General features: G+C 38.9%; 2 protein-coding genes across 2 annotated transcripts; one reads left to right on the top strand and one right to left on the bottom strand.

Annotated features, from left to right (window-relative positions):
• Positions 1 to 251: 251 nt before the first annotated feature.
• si:rp71-39b20.4 (potassium voltage-gated channel subfamily V member 2) lies at positions 252 to 5,839 on the bottom strand. Its single transcript, XM_047369004.1, has 4 exons — positions 5,110 to 5,839; positions 4,373 to 5,006; positions 2,942 to 3,067; positions 252 to 935 (listed from the first exon to the last, which is right to left on the bottom strand). The coding sequence occupies exons 1-4, from the start codon at positions 5,634 to 5,636 to the stop codon at positions 612 to 614; spliced, it is 1,611 nt and encodes a 536-aa protein (XP_047224960.1). The 5' UTR covers positions 5,637 to 5,839; the 3' UTR covers positions 252 to 611.
• A 3,501-nt stretch (positions 5,840 to 9,340) lies between these two features.
• On the top strand, positions 9,341 to 12,056 carry rps28 (ribosomal protein S28). Its single transcript, XM_047368728.1, has 4 exons — positions 9,341 to 9,444; positions 9,725 to 9,772; positions 11,518 to 11,640; positions 11,938 to 12,056. The coding sequence occupies exons 1-3, from the start codon at positions 9,406 to 9,408 to the stop codon at positions 11,638 to 11,640; spliced, it is 210 nt and encodes a 69-aa protein (XP_047224684.1). The 5' UTR covers positions 9,341 to 9,405; the 3' UTR covers positions 11,938 to 12,056.
• Positions 12,057 to 16,343: the final 4,287 nt, after the last annotated feature.

Here is a 16,343-nt window from a genome sequence, read left to right as displayed (position 1 = left end):
ATTCTCTTTAGCACAGCTCCATCTAGTGGATGCATAACGCAACCCCAGTCAAACGTTTGACTGCAGTAGCTTCTATTCTATGCGCCTTATAATCCGGTGCGCCCTATATATGAAAAACGTTCTAAAATAGGCCATTCATTGAAGGTGCGCCTTATAATCCGGTGCGCCTTATAGTGCGGAAAATACGGTATACTAAAAGACAAACAAGCACAGTTTAACCAAAGTACTTTCAATAAAACGTTTTGCAGAAGCATGGTTTAACACTGCTTTATTTATTGTGTAATGTTGGAACTTGAAATCCTTGACATCTATTTCCATTTAGTCAGCTTTAGTTGCAGACGGGGCTATCCTTGGAAGCAGATAACAGGCTGTCTAGAAGAGGAACCCAGTCCACCTGACAGAAGAATGATCTGTCACCCAAAGCATTTAGGGGGACCAATTGCAAAGACATTGCTTAAAGCTTTCATGTCTGTGTGCTGTGTGTGTCCAGCCACGAGATGAATCAGATCAGCTCAGTAGGCTCAGCAATCCAGGCAGAAGGGGTCTTAAAACTTTCCAGACCCATAAGTGATAAGGCCATTTTGGGTTAGAGATTATTTAGGCGGAAAGTCTCAATCATCAATATCGTAGTCAAACTCAGTATGTCTTCCACTGGGTCGATAGTGAATCTCATCATCAGAGTCTTCAGGTGAAGGTTCAAAGCAGCGGTCAAACTTACGCCTAAGGCGTTTCCGGAGTTGGAATGTGCGCTCTGTGTTGGAAAATGTGTATTCCTGCTCCTTCAGTTTGGCGTAGTAGTCAGAGAACTTGTTGAACAGAATGGAGATGGGCATTCCATTAAGGATGATGCCAAAAGAGATGCAGCCAAATGCCACGCAGCGGCCAAGATAAGAGACTGGAACAACATCTCCATAACCCACAGTAGAGATGCTCACCTACAGGAAGAAGACAGAAGCATCAGCTTATATGTACCTACACACGCCATTTACCTTTTGACCCTGCCTATATATTTTACCTCCTACCAACATGCTCTCTTTCTATCACTGTTATGAGGATCTATTAATTTTTTGTTTCTGTCTTTTTTTATTGTGGCAGCTAAGAATGAAGAGGACTGTTTGAACCTAAGGTAGAAGAATTACCCCATACTTCAAGGTTTTAGACACATAAGTTAACACCTGAAACAGATAAATAAACCCTATGTCGTTAAATGACAGATGAGAGGGAACAAAGAAGTGAGTTGATAATATGGCTTATGGTAGTGTTTCAAAACCAGTAAGCTACAAACATGTTATAAAGTTTTTAAAATAACGGACAAGGAACTTTAAACATCCACAAAAAACATTTTAATTTGTTGATTTCATGACAGGACAATTAAAATAAGTCTAAATTAAAATAAATCTGAACTAATCCAAAACTTGTTGCTTACTCATATTACACCTTAGTTGGTCTCTGTACAGTTCTGGACATGAAAGAAAACAATTTTTTGAAAAGACTTGTAAGTATGTAAGAATGCATGACTAGGTTATGGATTTTTGCACTTTTATATTCATATTGTTCATAAATCCATAATTATTGATATCTAAAATTTATTGTACAGCTTGATCCAAAAAAATGGCAACACAAAGTTGGTCACAGACTAATGGCTTGAAAAATCTTACTAAACTCACAAAATAAATTAAATAATGCATATTAATATCAAATCGCGGGTAACTATGATATGTGTAGTTATAAAATGATTGTGTGGTTGGGTATTATTGGGCTATTTCAGCAATTTGCTTAGAACTGATAATTGTCCTTGCCATTGCACAGAAACAGCACTTGTTATTAACAGTATTACTGGTATGATTTTTTGTTTTTCTGTTCTAATTAAGGGTGCAGGCTGTTTTAAGTCGTATTTATTTAAGAGTTTAGAGTTTATTTATGTTTATTAAAGAATGACTGTGCTACCAGAATCAGTTATGGAGTCCCACGGGGTTCAATACTTCCACCAATTCCCTTTACATTTACTACATATTCTTCCGTTTCATAAAATTATTGGACAGTATGAGATAAAATTATCATGCTGGTACACAGCTATGTTTATCTATTGACACTGCCAAGTATTTTGTCAAAGCTAATATTTGCTAATATTGTTAATATTTCATTTCTATGATGTTGTACAACTGAGAGTTTGACACAAATTGTAAAAGTGTACTCCTTTCTTAGTGAAGCTAGAAAGAACTCATGAGAAAGTCGCAGCTGATGCCCAAATTTGGAATATCACATAAAAATAAGTTGAAAGAAGTTTAGCTGGACCAAACGTCACCAAACTTGTGAACTTGTAGACTGTTAAGACCGCTAACATAGTGTCACATTTCACTAATATGAACATTTTAGTTTGAGTTGTTTTAAATGGCTAAAATCAGCTAAAACTGTAAATGTCTGACTTAGCTCTAACCACTCTGAGGATTTGTTAACTCTTCAACAAGAACAGACTTAAAACTTCCATTTTGGTAAGGTTTATAGATAAGGTGCTTTAGGTTATTCTGAGCAATCTTTGTTGTAATGCGGCCTGAAGCTTAAACTGCTGGAAGACATATTGACATATTTTCCCCCACTCTGATGTCCCTTGTTCACAGTTTTAGCTGTCTCTAACTGTGTTTTGTTTCTTTGTTTCCCCTATGAAATTCTAGCTGAGTTCTTCTGTGTTGGTCTCTTTCTTTTGCATTATAATTTGACAGCAATAAACTGCTTATAACTATAAATTAATTTGACAATTGGATTTAATGGCTTTGGAATTAATGCCTTATAACTCTACTGGTTATAATTAGATATGAATTGCACCAGTCAGTTTTTTTTTTTTTTTTTTGAGTAGAAATGTAAAGGAAATGACTGAAAGGTCATTTCCTTTAAATCATGACCAAGACATTTTTGTAAAGGGTAATTTTTGTGCTTCACTCACCGCAGCCCACCACCAAGCATCTGGTATGCTGCTGAATGGTGTCCCAGGCTGGTCTACCTCCACCGAATGCATGAGAGCAGAAAAGCTGAAGATGCCCATGGCGATGAACAGAAACAGACAGCATACCTGTGGTTTTATGAGAATCATGTTAGCAGCTGTGCTTGGTCCTACTGTATCTACATGATTCCAGCATTTGTTTTAGATTTTATCACGTATCATTAAAATGTGTTACATATTATAAATCCCTTGTGATATGTTAACAGAAATACAGCTGTAATATTGTATTCATATATGAAGCTGTGTACAAATCAGTCAGCCACAGTGCCATACACATTTCAAACATTATAATTAGGTCCGCCTTTGGCAGACCAGTTAGGACACCAAGAAAAAACGTATACTAACGTCCTACCCAAAGTGACTGATAATTGAATGTTACTAGCACAGTTTCTAGTCGTGTGCAGATTAGGATTCCTTTCAGTGGACACAGTTGAATTCCATTAAAATGGTTTCTGAGAAGTTTGAACGAGTATTGAAATATAAATTTCTTCAGTGTGCTCTTTGAGCCATGGAGGTTGCTAATACAGGACACAAGACTTGCTAAAAAATTATAACCCTGGATCTTTTTCACATTTCATCATAATGTGAAAAAAACCACACAACTTTAAAGGTGGCAGCATGCTACACGTACAGTTTTGGCAATATCATGCTGTGAGTACGTTTTCGCAGCAGTACGTTTACTTTCCAGGAAGAAAATTACCCTAGAAACACAGCTGGAGCTACAAAGAAATAGTTAAGATCAGGGAATAGTCATGTGTGTGTGTGGCACAGTCAAAGTTCAGACATAAATCCAATTGAGAATCAGTGGCAAGACTTGATAACTGATTGTTACAGGTGCTTTTCATCCAGTCTAACAGAACCTGAGGTATTTTGCAACAAATTCATTAATCTATTCTGATCGACACACACGCTTGCACACACTGTCAGTGGCATGACATGAAGCTTAATGTACACAGGTGTTTCCCATAAAATTTTAGCTTTCTACATATACTCTCACAGTACAGATAAGTTTACAGAAACCTTCCTCTGACCTGAAATAACCTTTTCTTCTTGTATCTAAACCATTTTCGATGTGGTACATGCAAAATATTTGCAAGTTCCAAAGTTCCAAAAAAGTCCGATTTAGTGGCATCTGTTGGCATACATTTATTATTGTAACCAACTAAATATCTCTTTGAATATCTTCAAACCACAGTGGCCATGACTAACGAAAAATACTTAAATAAGAAAGGTCCAGTATATTGTGCTACTATTGTGTTTTCCCTTCAGCACTATAGTAATAACATTCTCATTTCCCCTTTTAATAATATTATACATCAGTAAAATCTACAAAAGCTGACTGTGTATTTGCGCTTCTTAGACATGAGTTCATACCTGCTCAGAGCACTGACGGATGGTGAAACCAAAGGCCCTCATGCCAGTGGAGTGACGAGCAAGTTTCAGGATACGGAAGATGCGCATCAGTTTGACCACTTTGAGCACCTTGCTGACCTTACTGACTCTTGACATGGCTTTCAGATCTTCTTGTCCACTAACATCTTCTGCATCAATAACAAATGTTTCAAAGATGATCTGGAGGAAGTAGGGCATGACAGCCACCACATCAACAAAATTGAGGGCACTCCTCAAAAAATGTTTGATGTTTGATGTGGTAACCAGCCGCAAAAAGTATTCTAGAGTGAAGAAGAGGATGGAAGAAATTTCCACCCATTCCATGAAAGTTTTGCCTCCAACTTTGTATTCCCTAAGTTCACGGACTGTATTCATTGTCATGGCAACAATGGAGATGAGGACAAAAAGACTGGAGAACACAGCAAAGGCTTTGGCTGGTAGTGAGGAGTATGGGTTCTCCATCAAGTCCCATAGACACTTTCGCAATCCTCCAAGAAACATGGTCTTGTAACATTCGTCATCCTGGTGAGGTTTAATCTCATCAATCAGCTCCTGGTTAACCTTCAGCTGGTCTCTGATGTCATCTACCTTCTCCTCAAACAATATTCGACAGCATCTGAGAAAGACATTTTCATAAAAGTACATTTCTTAACTCTCCTTAAAATACACAAACAACAAGAAACAAGAAAGGTATTGAGTATAAAGCAGGTAAGGAATACCTTGGAGTGTCTTTCAGCCTCAGCCCCCAGAATGACATCTCTTCCTCAAAGTTGATAGGACAGAGGCTGTCCATCACCCAAAGCACATTGCTGCAATAGAAGTGAAATATGTAATGGAAAAACATAGGGTCCCTGTCAAAGAAGAACTCGTTGCTCACAACATTATAATCATCACAGAGAGTGAGCCGCTTCACTGGATCATCACACAGAGCAATGGTTCCAATCCTGGTCTTTGGATACCGGAGAGCCAGATGCTTTGGAATGTGAAATACCTTTCCTCCTATATTTAGGTTGACAATGTTTGATCTTCTTGGGTTTGGCAAATCATCCCTCTTTATTTTTCTTCCAACAGGACTGTCAAGGTCATCCATTGAAGTCCATGGTTTTACAGAGCTGTCTTGTGAAAAGGGGAATACATACTCTTCTTCTTCTGTGCTCTGCGAAAAGCTCAGGTCCCGTTTCACACTCGCAAAAAGACTAGAACGACGCTTTTTCAGCACTTTCATTAAGGGCTTTTTGGCTGCCATTGTGCCCGCGCCTTAGCAGTTAAACCAGCTGAAGGTTTTGTCCCAAGCTAGGATCACGTCAATGAAAAACAGCAAGAACATTCCATGAGAATTGCATCAGCAAATGATTATACCTCAAAATCATCCCGCCTGTGGGTGATATAGAGATGAAGAAAGTGATGCCAATCTTTTCAGTCAGAGAGCATGATCAGCAACATATGTTAAGGATGAGTGCCTTCTCTGATTCTCTAATCCCATTGCTGTTCTCTCTGTCCCAGAGCAAGTTAAAAATACTATTCACTGGGATTAGTGCTGCGATTTAGGGCTTTGAGTTCTCAGAGAGCAGGAAGGCTGAAAGAGTGATGTGATGACAGTACTGCATAGCTAACAAAGTATTATACATTCTAATGCCACAGACTGCAGACATTGTCCAATTTGAAAGATCTCGTTCAATGCATGTTTTAAATAAAGAATGAAATGAAATAAATGTTCTAGAGCAGTCTTGAAAACAATTTGTCTTTCTTCTTTACTTTCTAAAGTCTTGGTTCTATACCCTACTTCTTTTTTTAAAGAAAATTGTAAATTGACTACAATTTTTTAAATCTCCATTTCAAAAATATACAAATTGAATTTGGGCTTTTAAATATTTTTTTGGCACTTCTGGCCTTCTCTGACAGGAAATGGGCAGGGGGAGATGGGGGGAAGACATGCAGCAAAGCCCCCAATGTTGAGAATCAAACCCAGGACGGCCACGTCAAGGAGTATAGCCTCTGTATATGGGGCACCCACTATACTGCTACAATGACCCACATTTGGGTAATTTTCAAAGGTTTGACCAGTTTCATGATAAAAAGGGGGGGAAACGCATGTATAATAAAAAAATGCCTGTTCCGGAAAATATGGAAATTACCTTTTGCTGCAACAAAACACTGTAAATATGTAAGTAAATGCACAATTAAGATATGCTGTAGAACTACAACATGTTTTGATTCAGAAACTGCATGTGGCCAGCTGGAAACTCTATCTTCCATGTACAGGTCCTTCTCAAAATATTAGCATATTGTGATAAAGTTTAGCTCATCCAGAGTGTTGGGTCTTGATTCTCTCAACGTTCTCTTCACAATATCCCACAGATTCTCTATGGGGTTCAGGTCAGGAGAGTTGGCAGGCCAATTGAGCACAGTGATACCATGGTAAACCATTTTCCAGTGGTTTTGACACTGTGAGCAGGTGCCAGGTCGTGCTGAAAAATGAAATCTTCATTTCCATAAAGCTTTTCAGCAGATGGAAGCATGAAGTGCTCCAAAATCTCCTGATAGCTAGCTGCATTTACCCTGCCCTTGATAAAACACAGTGGACCAACACCAGCAGCTGACACGGCACCCCAGACCATCACTGACTGTGGGTACTTGACACTGGACTTCTGGCATTTTGGCATTTCCTTCTCCCCAGTCTTCCTCCAGACTCTGGCACCTTGATTTCCGAATGACATGCAGAATTTGCTTTCATCCGAAAAAAGTACTTTGGACCACAGAGCAACAGTCCAGTGCTGCTTCTCTGTAGCCCAGGTCAGGCGCTTCTGCTGCTGTTTCTGGTTCAAAAGTGTCTTGACCTGGGGAATGCGGCACCTGTAGCCCATTTCCTGCACACGCCTGTGCACGGTGGCTCTGGATGTTTCTACTCCAGACTCAGTCCACTGCTTCCGCAGGTCCCCCAAGGTCTGGAATCGGCCCTTCTCCACAATCTTCCTCAAGGTCCGGTCACATCTTCTCATTGTGCAGCGTTTTCTGCCACACTTTTTCCTTCCCACAGACTTCCCACTGAGGTGCCTTGATACAGCACTCTGGGAACAGCCTATTTGTTCAGAAATTTCTTTCTGTGTCTTACCCTCTTGCTTGAGGGTGTCAATAGTGGCCTTCTGGACAGCAGTCAGGTCGGCAGTCTTACCCATGATTGGGGTTTTGAGTGATTAACCAGGCTGGGAGTTTTAAAGGCCTCAGGAATCTTTTGCAGGTGTTTAGAGTTAACTCGTTGATTCAGATGATTAGGTTCATAGCTCGTTTAGAGACCCTTTCAATGATATGTTAATTTTGTGAGATAGGAATTTTGGGTTTTCATGAGCTGTATGCCAAAATCATCCGTATTAAGACAATAAAAGACCTGAAATATTTCAGTTAGTGTGCAATGAATCTAAAATATATGAATGTTAAATTTTCATCATGACATTATGGAAAATAATGAACTTTATCACAATATGCTAATATTTTGAGAAGGACCTGTATAGTGGCAAATATAACTATTGAACGCTTCAAATATATTAATTGGGAAATGATTAGACATCTAATCGCAGTCTGATCACCCTCTCCTGAGTCAGATTTTTGTGGAGTATTTGCATGCCTCACGTCTCAAGGCTCAAGGCTCCTCCATTAAAAGGACCCTCCATTTCTTACACTTTCCTTGTTCCAGAACTCAGCTAAAAAGCAGGACAGACCCAGGGTTAGTTTGTTAAACCCTGTTATCGAGCAGGGTTGTTTAACGTAGTATGTTACAGTGCTAACTTAACACAGAGTAACAACTACCTGGCTTTTTGAAACCATATACCAAGGGTATGCAGATACTTACCCGAGAACTTACTCAGAGTTTTCACTAACCCCGCTTTCTGAAACAGGGCACTGATATGAATTTGATGTCAATAAACATATTAGATTACATATTAGAAAAATATTGAAAGAGGAAAAACTTTGTGGTGTTAAATACATTTTTTACGCACTATATTTCGCTACGGGACAACATTGGCGATGTCGTTGTGTCCTTGGGCAAGACATTTCACCTACCTTGCCTACTGATTGTGGTCAGAGGGCTCGGTGGCGCCTGTGTATGGTGGCCTCACTTCTGTCAGGGTGCCCCAGGGCAGTTGTGGCTACAGTATAGCTTACCACTGAACTCACATGGGTGCAGTTCAAGGTTTACTCCATGACAGCTTTGCAAGTTACGCCTAATACGTAATGCTATTCATTTTTAATCATATGACTTTTATCAATAAATTCAAGTTAATATGAATAAAACCCCATTCTAAGAGAGAAATGAAAGCAATTACCTATGTTAATTTTTATCAATGAAAGTCATGGTAACACATTCACTAGTTACTCTAAAAGTATCCTTAATTGTAAACTGCTGTAGGAGGTAATACCTTATGTGTGCTTCTCTGATTCGCTTTCTCTCTTCACCTCACTTGTTAGTGGTATACTGCATGTATACAGTCATATTCAGTAAATTAGAATATTCGTTTAGATGATCGAGGCTCGTTTGTCAGATTAAAAGTACCTTTTGGAAAGAATCTTTACGTAGTTAGTAAACATATTTTTCATTAAGCCCACATTTCTGTATTAAAATTGTTTTTTTATTGGTCTGATGTAATATTATAGTCTTAAATGTCATGTTTCATTAGCTGTATGTGTGTTTTAATGTGTTTCACTTTGTAAATTTAGTTACTGAAATAAATTAACTTTTCAATAATATTCTCATTTATTAAATGGGTCTGTACTTTTTCCGAAATATAAAGGCCACCGGAAACGGAAATTGAAAAGTTAAATACTTTTATATGTTTTTAAACTTGAGATGTTGTCTGTTTCATATACATTTATGTACCATAACGCATATTTTAATGCTTTATAGAACCCTTTTATTTAATTTCAAATCAATGGCAAAAAATAATTTAACTCCGAAATTCCAGGCTCTATATGTGCGCGCCTCGCACCACGTGACTTCCTTTCTGGTCTAACCTGACAACATGGACGCCAGCCGCGTGCAGCCGATCAAGCTTGCGAGAGTAAGAAAACCCATCAGACTGTTGTAGAAACCCGGTTTAGCTGAACGCACTTTGATATAAACGCACGCCGTTTCTGTTGGTTACCGTATTTTAGAGCTAAGTGATGTTTTTGGTTAGTTAAATGGAAATCATCCATTCTGATCTCGCGCTTCTATAATGGAGGCCTGTCCATGCTACAGTCTTATTGCTGAGAGCTGTCGGCCTGCTCCTAGTCTGTTCGTGTTTTCTGTAGGAAACTGAAAACATTTCTTATTCATGTACCCCGTGTTTTATTTTCTAGGTCACAAAGGTCCTCGGAAGGACCGGTTCTCAGGGCCAGTGTACACAGGTAAGCTAAGATAGTTCTCCATCGGTTAGCCTCCTGAGACATCAAACCCCAACATAAATGTTAGCTTTCCGACATTATCCAGACAATAATGAAGGTTTCAGAAGTGTTTTGAACGAATTAATGTCTATTATAGCAAAAGCACATTATTTCCAGAAATCTCATCATGCAACGGTGCAGTTTCTTCAGACTGAAAAACTGCATAGACACGGTTTTTCTGCTGTAGGCCTTTCTAAACAAAGTCGTCCTGTGTAAAACTACCACAAACCCCCTCCCTAATCCCTACATTCTTTTTATTTTGGGGCTAGTCATTCTTATCCATTTGTCATTTTATATTTGGAAGCGCATTGAGATAGATATGTAGTTTTTTAATCATTGTCTTCTCTAATGAAATTTGACACTCAATAGCTTACAGTTAAAGGTCACTTACAGGTATTTTCATTGATTACAATTTATTTCATATATCGTCACATTGTACCAAATTACAGATGATATCCCAATATCAATGTTAGCAGTATTACCTCCACAAAAGACAGCTTGCATGAGATATTTGTTAGGCTCTTATATTTTTGGTGCTACCATGTGAAATTCCTCTCTCAGGTCATATTTGGCCAATTGAATGGACTTAAACTGTTCTTTTATTGGCTAGACAGATACAGATCATGTATCTATGTCGGAGAAGCTGAGCATTCTGGTGGGGTTATCCTGATGATGAAAAAAAGAGTAGGCTTAAGAAAATTTGGGAGATCATTTTCGACAATATTGCAATGTAGAGTTTTCTTAATATCGTACAGCCCTAATATTTACCAAGTTGATTTAAAAAGAACAATAATTAATGCAAACAGAATGTTATATAACATCTTTAAAAATAACTGAAGTATGTGTGAGATTTGCCTGTCTTTGTGATTGTATCATGTTTTGTCATAACTATAATTTCGCAAAGGGGCAAGTTGACATCCAGCCTTTAATCTCAAATGTGTCCATCAGCTTCAAGTCATTCAGTCGTTCACCACGATGTACTCGACCAATAGCAATAATTTTGAGAAAGTTTCAGGTCTTGTGATTAATTTTATTTAATTTTTGGTCCAGTTGTAAAATATAAACTACCATCATAGTAAAGGTCATTACTTGGACAGGCTATTTTAATGTGATGTATGTAAGAAGTTTGCATGTGAAGTCACATGATTGTCGTGTAGCATGGATAGATTCAAGAGCTTTATAATTGTGCATTAAGCTGTTCTGGTGGTTAATGTTCTGCTACACGCTCCTGTTACTGCCGTGTTAAATGATCTGACCCTGGTAGCATGTTGAAGCTCCTCTGAGAAAAGACCAGATCAGTACAGCCGCTGTCAGAAGGACTAGCAGTGCTTTAGCTTTCTCTACTTCAGTAGTGCCTTTTCTTTTCCTTTAAAGGAGACATGAGAACTATTTAACTTTGCTGTTCAGCATCAGATGGTTTTAAGAGTCTTGGTTTAAATTACATTTTATAAACTGGTTTGTGGTAAATGGAGTCAAGGTTATGGTTGTGCATAACACATTAGCAAAATATGCTGATTTTGTTCTGACAGAAGTAAAATTTTTGTCTAATTTCTATAACATAATTCTATATTCTGTAAGACTAGAGTAATGCCTAAATGAATGAAGCCCTTGTTGCCAGTAAACTTTTGTTTACTGAAACAGGAGAAAGATGTTAAAAACAAAATGAACATGATAAGTTATTGCTTTTTGTGTGGCTTGTTTTCCTTCAGGTCCGTGTTGAGTTCATGGACGACAGCAACCGCTCCATCATCAGGAACGTGAAGGGCCCAGTTAGAGAAGGGGATGTGCTTACACTTCTGGAGTCTGAAAGAGAAGCCAGGAGGCTGCGATAGGTGAGACAAAACTCCTCCGTCCCACTGAGTTCAGATAGTTTTGCCCTTTTTCCATGTATCCCAAAACAAGGATATTTCATAATTCCATGAAGAGATGCTTTATGGAGCCTCTCAAAAATAGAATATCTGGATATTTAAACTTTGATTTCAGGGTTTTCTTTTTTGATTTGAATCTCATGGAAACATTTTATGACCATCTAAGCTTGGGTTTGATGATTTTAATTCAGTGTCTTAATGACAAAAACCATGAGGTGTTTTGTATTTTCAGATGGATTGACTGAAGTCTTCTTTTTACAGTGCAAGATGAAGCTGGGGTGCCACTGTACGGCTGTGGAGCACCAGATGCCACCTGCTTCACTCACTGTGGACTACAGCTCATGTTCAGATGTGTTGAAATAAATTTGGGTATTCACATATGTTTGGCTCTCATGTGTTTCTATGAATTTTCTTGTGTAACAAATCCATCCTGTCTTACAAACCTTAGGTTTGACCATCATAAATGGTGTAAGTTTGTTTTTTGGGTTATTGCAACCACTGTTGAACTCCTATTTTAAGCTTTGTGCTTTTTAACTTAAACATCTGTGGTGGTGGACATTCCCACATAAGACATAAACAGGAGTTATTTTATGGCTAAGTATTACATCGGTGTAGTAGAATACCTGCAGCTGTGGTGACATTACAAAAAAGTGAAGGGCTCACTTATCCTTTTAAAAACACCAAAACAAATCATGATTGAGTTCAAATTACTTCCAAGGAGTCACTTAGCATAAATGGTTTAACAGTCTGACCTGCGGGAACCAAAGATACATTTTTAATTCCCTGGTAGCAGGTTGTCACAGAGGAGAACCAACCAGTGCTTCAGTAGATCTGTTGCTCTGCACTGGAGTTTTGGTTACCTGAATGTTACTATCATGCAATTAGGATTCTTTCCAGCAGATGGCGGGATCACTCCAAAAGACAACTTTATTATATTCTAAACGTGGTGCCTTAAGTTCAGGTTAATTTGAGGACTAAAAGAAAATTTAAAAAAATTTCTTGTTTCAAAGCTTCACTTCATAAAGCAAACCTGCAGAAGATCATTGCATTCACCAAAGAAAAAAACGGACATCTCATGATGGCGAGATCCAGATCCCAGAATTATTTAAAAAGATCCCAAGTTAAAGGGCAATTCCACCTCATGTTTCATGACCTTGAGCATCTTCAATCTGCTCCAACTCAAAACCTACAGTACTTAGACATTTCAATGTAGACACTTCAACACTTGTGAAAGTATAATAAAGCGCCATATTGGTGCTTTTTTGGAATTTGGACCACATTAGAACTGGTTGTGCTCCAAAATTACAGTTCTGATGTTCATCATCCCTGCATGTGCAAGATGTGACCTGCTATGGGACAGTGGCAAGTGAGTTTAACGGGGGTGGTGCTGCCATATTATATCGCATAAAAATTGAATATTGTTTCAAATGTTATTATAAAATGCTACGTTATTCAGTTTTCTAGGTGTTCAAATGATTCAAATGATGTGTAGAGTTTTCTCAACTGAATGACTTATAGTACAAGGAAACCTTTTTGTTTTGTCAATAGACCTGAAACCCAGTGCTTTTTTTCCCTATTTTTCATAAAAATGAAATTTAATCACTCTTTTTGTAAGAGGTTCTTTTATAAAACAAAATTTAAAAAGAAATGATTCTTTTTCCAAAGTATCATGTAGGTAGCTAAAAAAAATTGTAGAGGCGAGGGCAAAAATGGTTCTTTGGATAGTAAAGTTTGCTGACCCCTGCTTACTAGACCCAAACAGATTTTAGTTTCATCAGTCCACTAAATGTTAAGGACGTGTTTTTTTAACAGTTGGACCTTGGTGGAGCTTCTAGCTGAAGGATTGACGTCACATACGCTGAGTGTCTTCTAATTACTCACAGGTAATGTCTTTGATCTCATTGGAGCTGATCACTGGCTGAGCCTTTACCATTTTGGTTACTCTGACCCATTCACATGGCAGTGCTTCCATCTTTTACATATTTCTGGTTTTGGTTTTTATTTTAAAGCAATTCAAATTTTATTCAAATTTTCAGAGAGGAATGCACTACAACAAACATGTACAACATCTACTGTCTTCATCTTCGAATAAGGGCCACCTTATTCGAGGTTCACAGAAGGGATGACCTCACTGCCATTATTTTAAACATGGCCCCATCGATTAATGATTTTTTCATACAGAATCAGCAGCATGCATGTCATGCCTGTTGAGTATGTTGGTTTTGTGTTACTCTACTGCATGTACTAGTAAATAATATGCCATGAGGAAATATAATTTCAACCAATAATCAGTAATTGATCTGGTCAGTGATGTTGGACTGCTATTATTCGGGTACAATTGTAGCCCCCCTCTTTCCTGGTATAGGCAGGCGTCCTCTGAGACTTTGATATCAACAGACATAAGTTACAATCCACTAACACAAATGGAGGTGTTTCACTGTATTGTAAAGCAGGAGAATTTAGAAAAGCAAAATGCATTTTGGTTTACAAAATGTCTTTATGTATAAATCATCTGGTAGCTCCTGCACACAGTGTTACAGGCAACCATTTTTGGACTTTACAGGATTCCTGTGGCTTTAACCAGCCTTTGCAACAAGAGACGAAAACTGACATCAGGCTACAAATTAACTGCTGGTGACTTTTCAGCATTCAGGTTCAAGAGTACAAGCATGCTGGCACAAGCTGGATATGCTCAGAAAAGTGTAATAGAAGCACAGGTAGCAGGACAAGATATGGATAACCAACATTCCCTTCATCGTTTTAGAAATTCAGAATGTACGCTGAAGCTGGATGAATGTTTTGTAGCTTTAAGATGAAGGCTGGCACACTGAAACAAATCAGTGGGCCCTTTTTACTTTTATGGTAGGAATAAAACTAAGTGGTTATTTAAAATGAAAAAAAAAAACAAGAAAAACAGACTGAGGTAAAAAGTCTTATTCAGAATGCTTCTGTTATTCAATTCTAAGTTGATGTATAATCCTAATTCCAATGAAGTAGGAACATTGTGTAAAACATAAATAAAAACATTACAATTTGCAAACCCAATTCAACTTATATGAATTTTAATATACTACAAAGACAAGACATTTAATGTTCAAACTATCAAACTTTGTTGTTTTATGCGGATGTTCACTCATTTTGAATTTGATGCTAGCAACACATTCCAACAACAACATAGGCATGTTTACCACTGTGTTCCAACATCATTACTTTTAACAACACTCACGTGTTTGGGAACTAACGACACTAATTGTTGAAGCTTTGTAGGGGGATTCTTTCCCATTCTTGCTTGATGTATAATTTCAGTCGCTCAACAGTTCGGGGTCTCCGTTGTGGTGTTTTGCACTTCATAATGCACCTTCTTCACACATTTCTAATAGGAGACAGGTCTGGACTGCAGACAGGCCAGTATAGTACCCTCACTCTTTTACTATGAAGCCTTGCTGTTGAAACACGTACAGAATGTGGCTTGGCTTAGTCGTGCTGAAATGAGCAGGAACGTCCTGGGGCGGCTTTGGTTGGCGGGCTCATTTTGACTGGGTGGACCGCTCTTTTTTTGTTTACGGGCTGGAGTCAGGGAGTGGTGTAGGGGTCCAGGCCAGGGTCATTCAGATTCGGGTGGTGCAGGCCCTAATCTGGAATGGTGGCTCAGGTGGTGTGCCTGTCTCCACTCTGGAACGAAGGACCACTTTTTTGGTCCGGGGGCTGGTTGCCCCTCTGGGGTATCGTACCCGGACTTGGGAGTATAGAGTTTGTTTGGGCAGTACAAATGAGTGTACGGCATCTATTGTTGTGTCTTTATGTTGGGTGTGTGGGTGTGAGTGTTTTTATCTGTACGCATGAGGGTGGGAACGTGTGATTGTGATTGTTTGCGACAGTTTTAATGTCAGGTTGGGTCCTGGCCTGCTCCCTCTGCCCGCCACACTCCCTGCCAGTGGATAGTGTCTCTGCCTGGTGGTTCTCGGTGTCTGGGGCTGGGTGCTCTGGTGTGTTCCGGTGGCTGCTTGGCAGGGCCAGGGCTCTCCCCCCCAGAGGGCACCCCTCGCCCTCTGCTGTGGGTGGGGGGTGCGTCCTTGGGTCTTGGGCCTCAGAGTCCATGGCCAGATGTGCTTGTGGGCTCGTCGCTGCAGTTCCCTGGGGCTTCTGCACTGTGGCTGCTGGATGGCTCTCTTGGGGCTCTCCTCTGCTCTTATTTGGGGGACAGACATGATTTCCTCTGTGTCTGTCTTGGGTCCTAGAGAGCAGGAATATAAATATTCTTATGAAGAAACCATATCAACACAAAAGTACCCACAGGTGTTTGGTGTCAGACACACAGATATGCAAATATACTCTAAATTGAACTGCATTTGCCACCAAATATGTCTTGCATTCCTTTATACCGTGTACTTTTCAATAACGTTGTCATATATGCATTTCTGCCGGCACAATCAGACTTCTAGGGTGTTATCTTGTATTCTCTTCATCCTTTCTCTCCTCTATTACTTTCTTTCTCCTTTTCTCTTTTTCCCTTTCGTTTTTGTCTCCGTGTCCATTGCCTTTGAAATAATCCAAAAGCAGTTTTTATAAAATTAATAAAAAGTTTTACATATATCAAGCGGAGCATTAAAGCGTTAGTTGTTATGCTCCACTTGTGAAAGTAAATCTGTTGGACTTCTTCTTGGCAC

Source organism: Girardinichthys multiradiatus, chromosome 6, assembly GCF_021462225.1.
Source record: "Girardinichthys multiradiatus isolate DD_20200921_A chromosome 6, DD_fGirMul_XY1, whole genome shotgun sequence".
Lineage (NCBI taxonomy): Eukaryota > Metazoa > Chordata > Actinopteri > Cyprinodontiformes > Goodeidae > Girardinichthys > Girardinichthys multiradiatus.
Note: the sequence above shows the minus strand (reverse complement) of the source record. Positions and strands in the feature narration are given on the sequence as shown.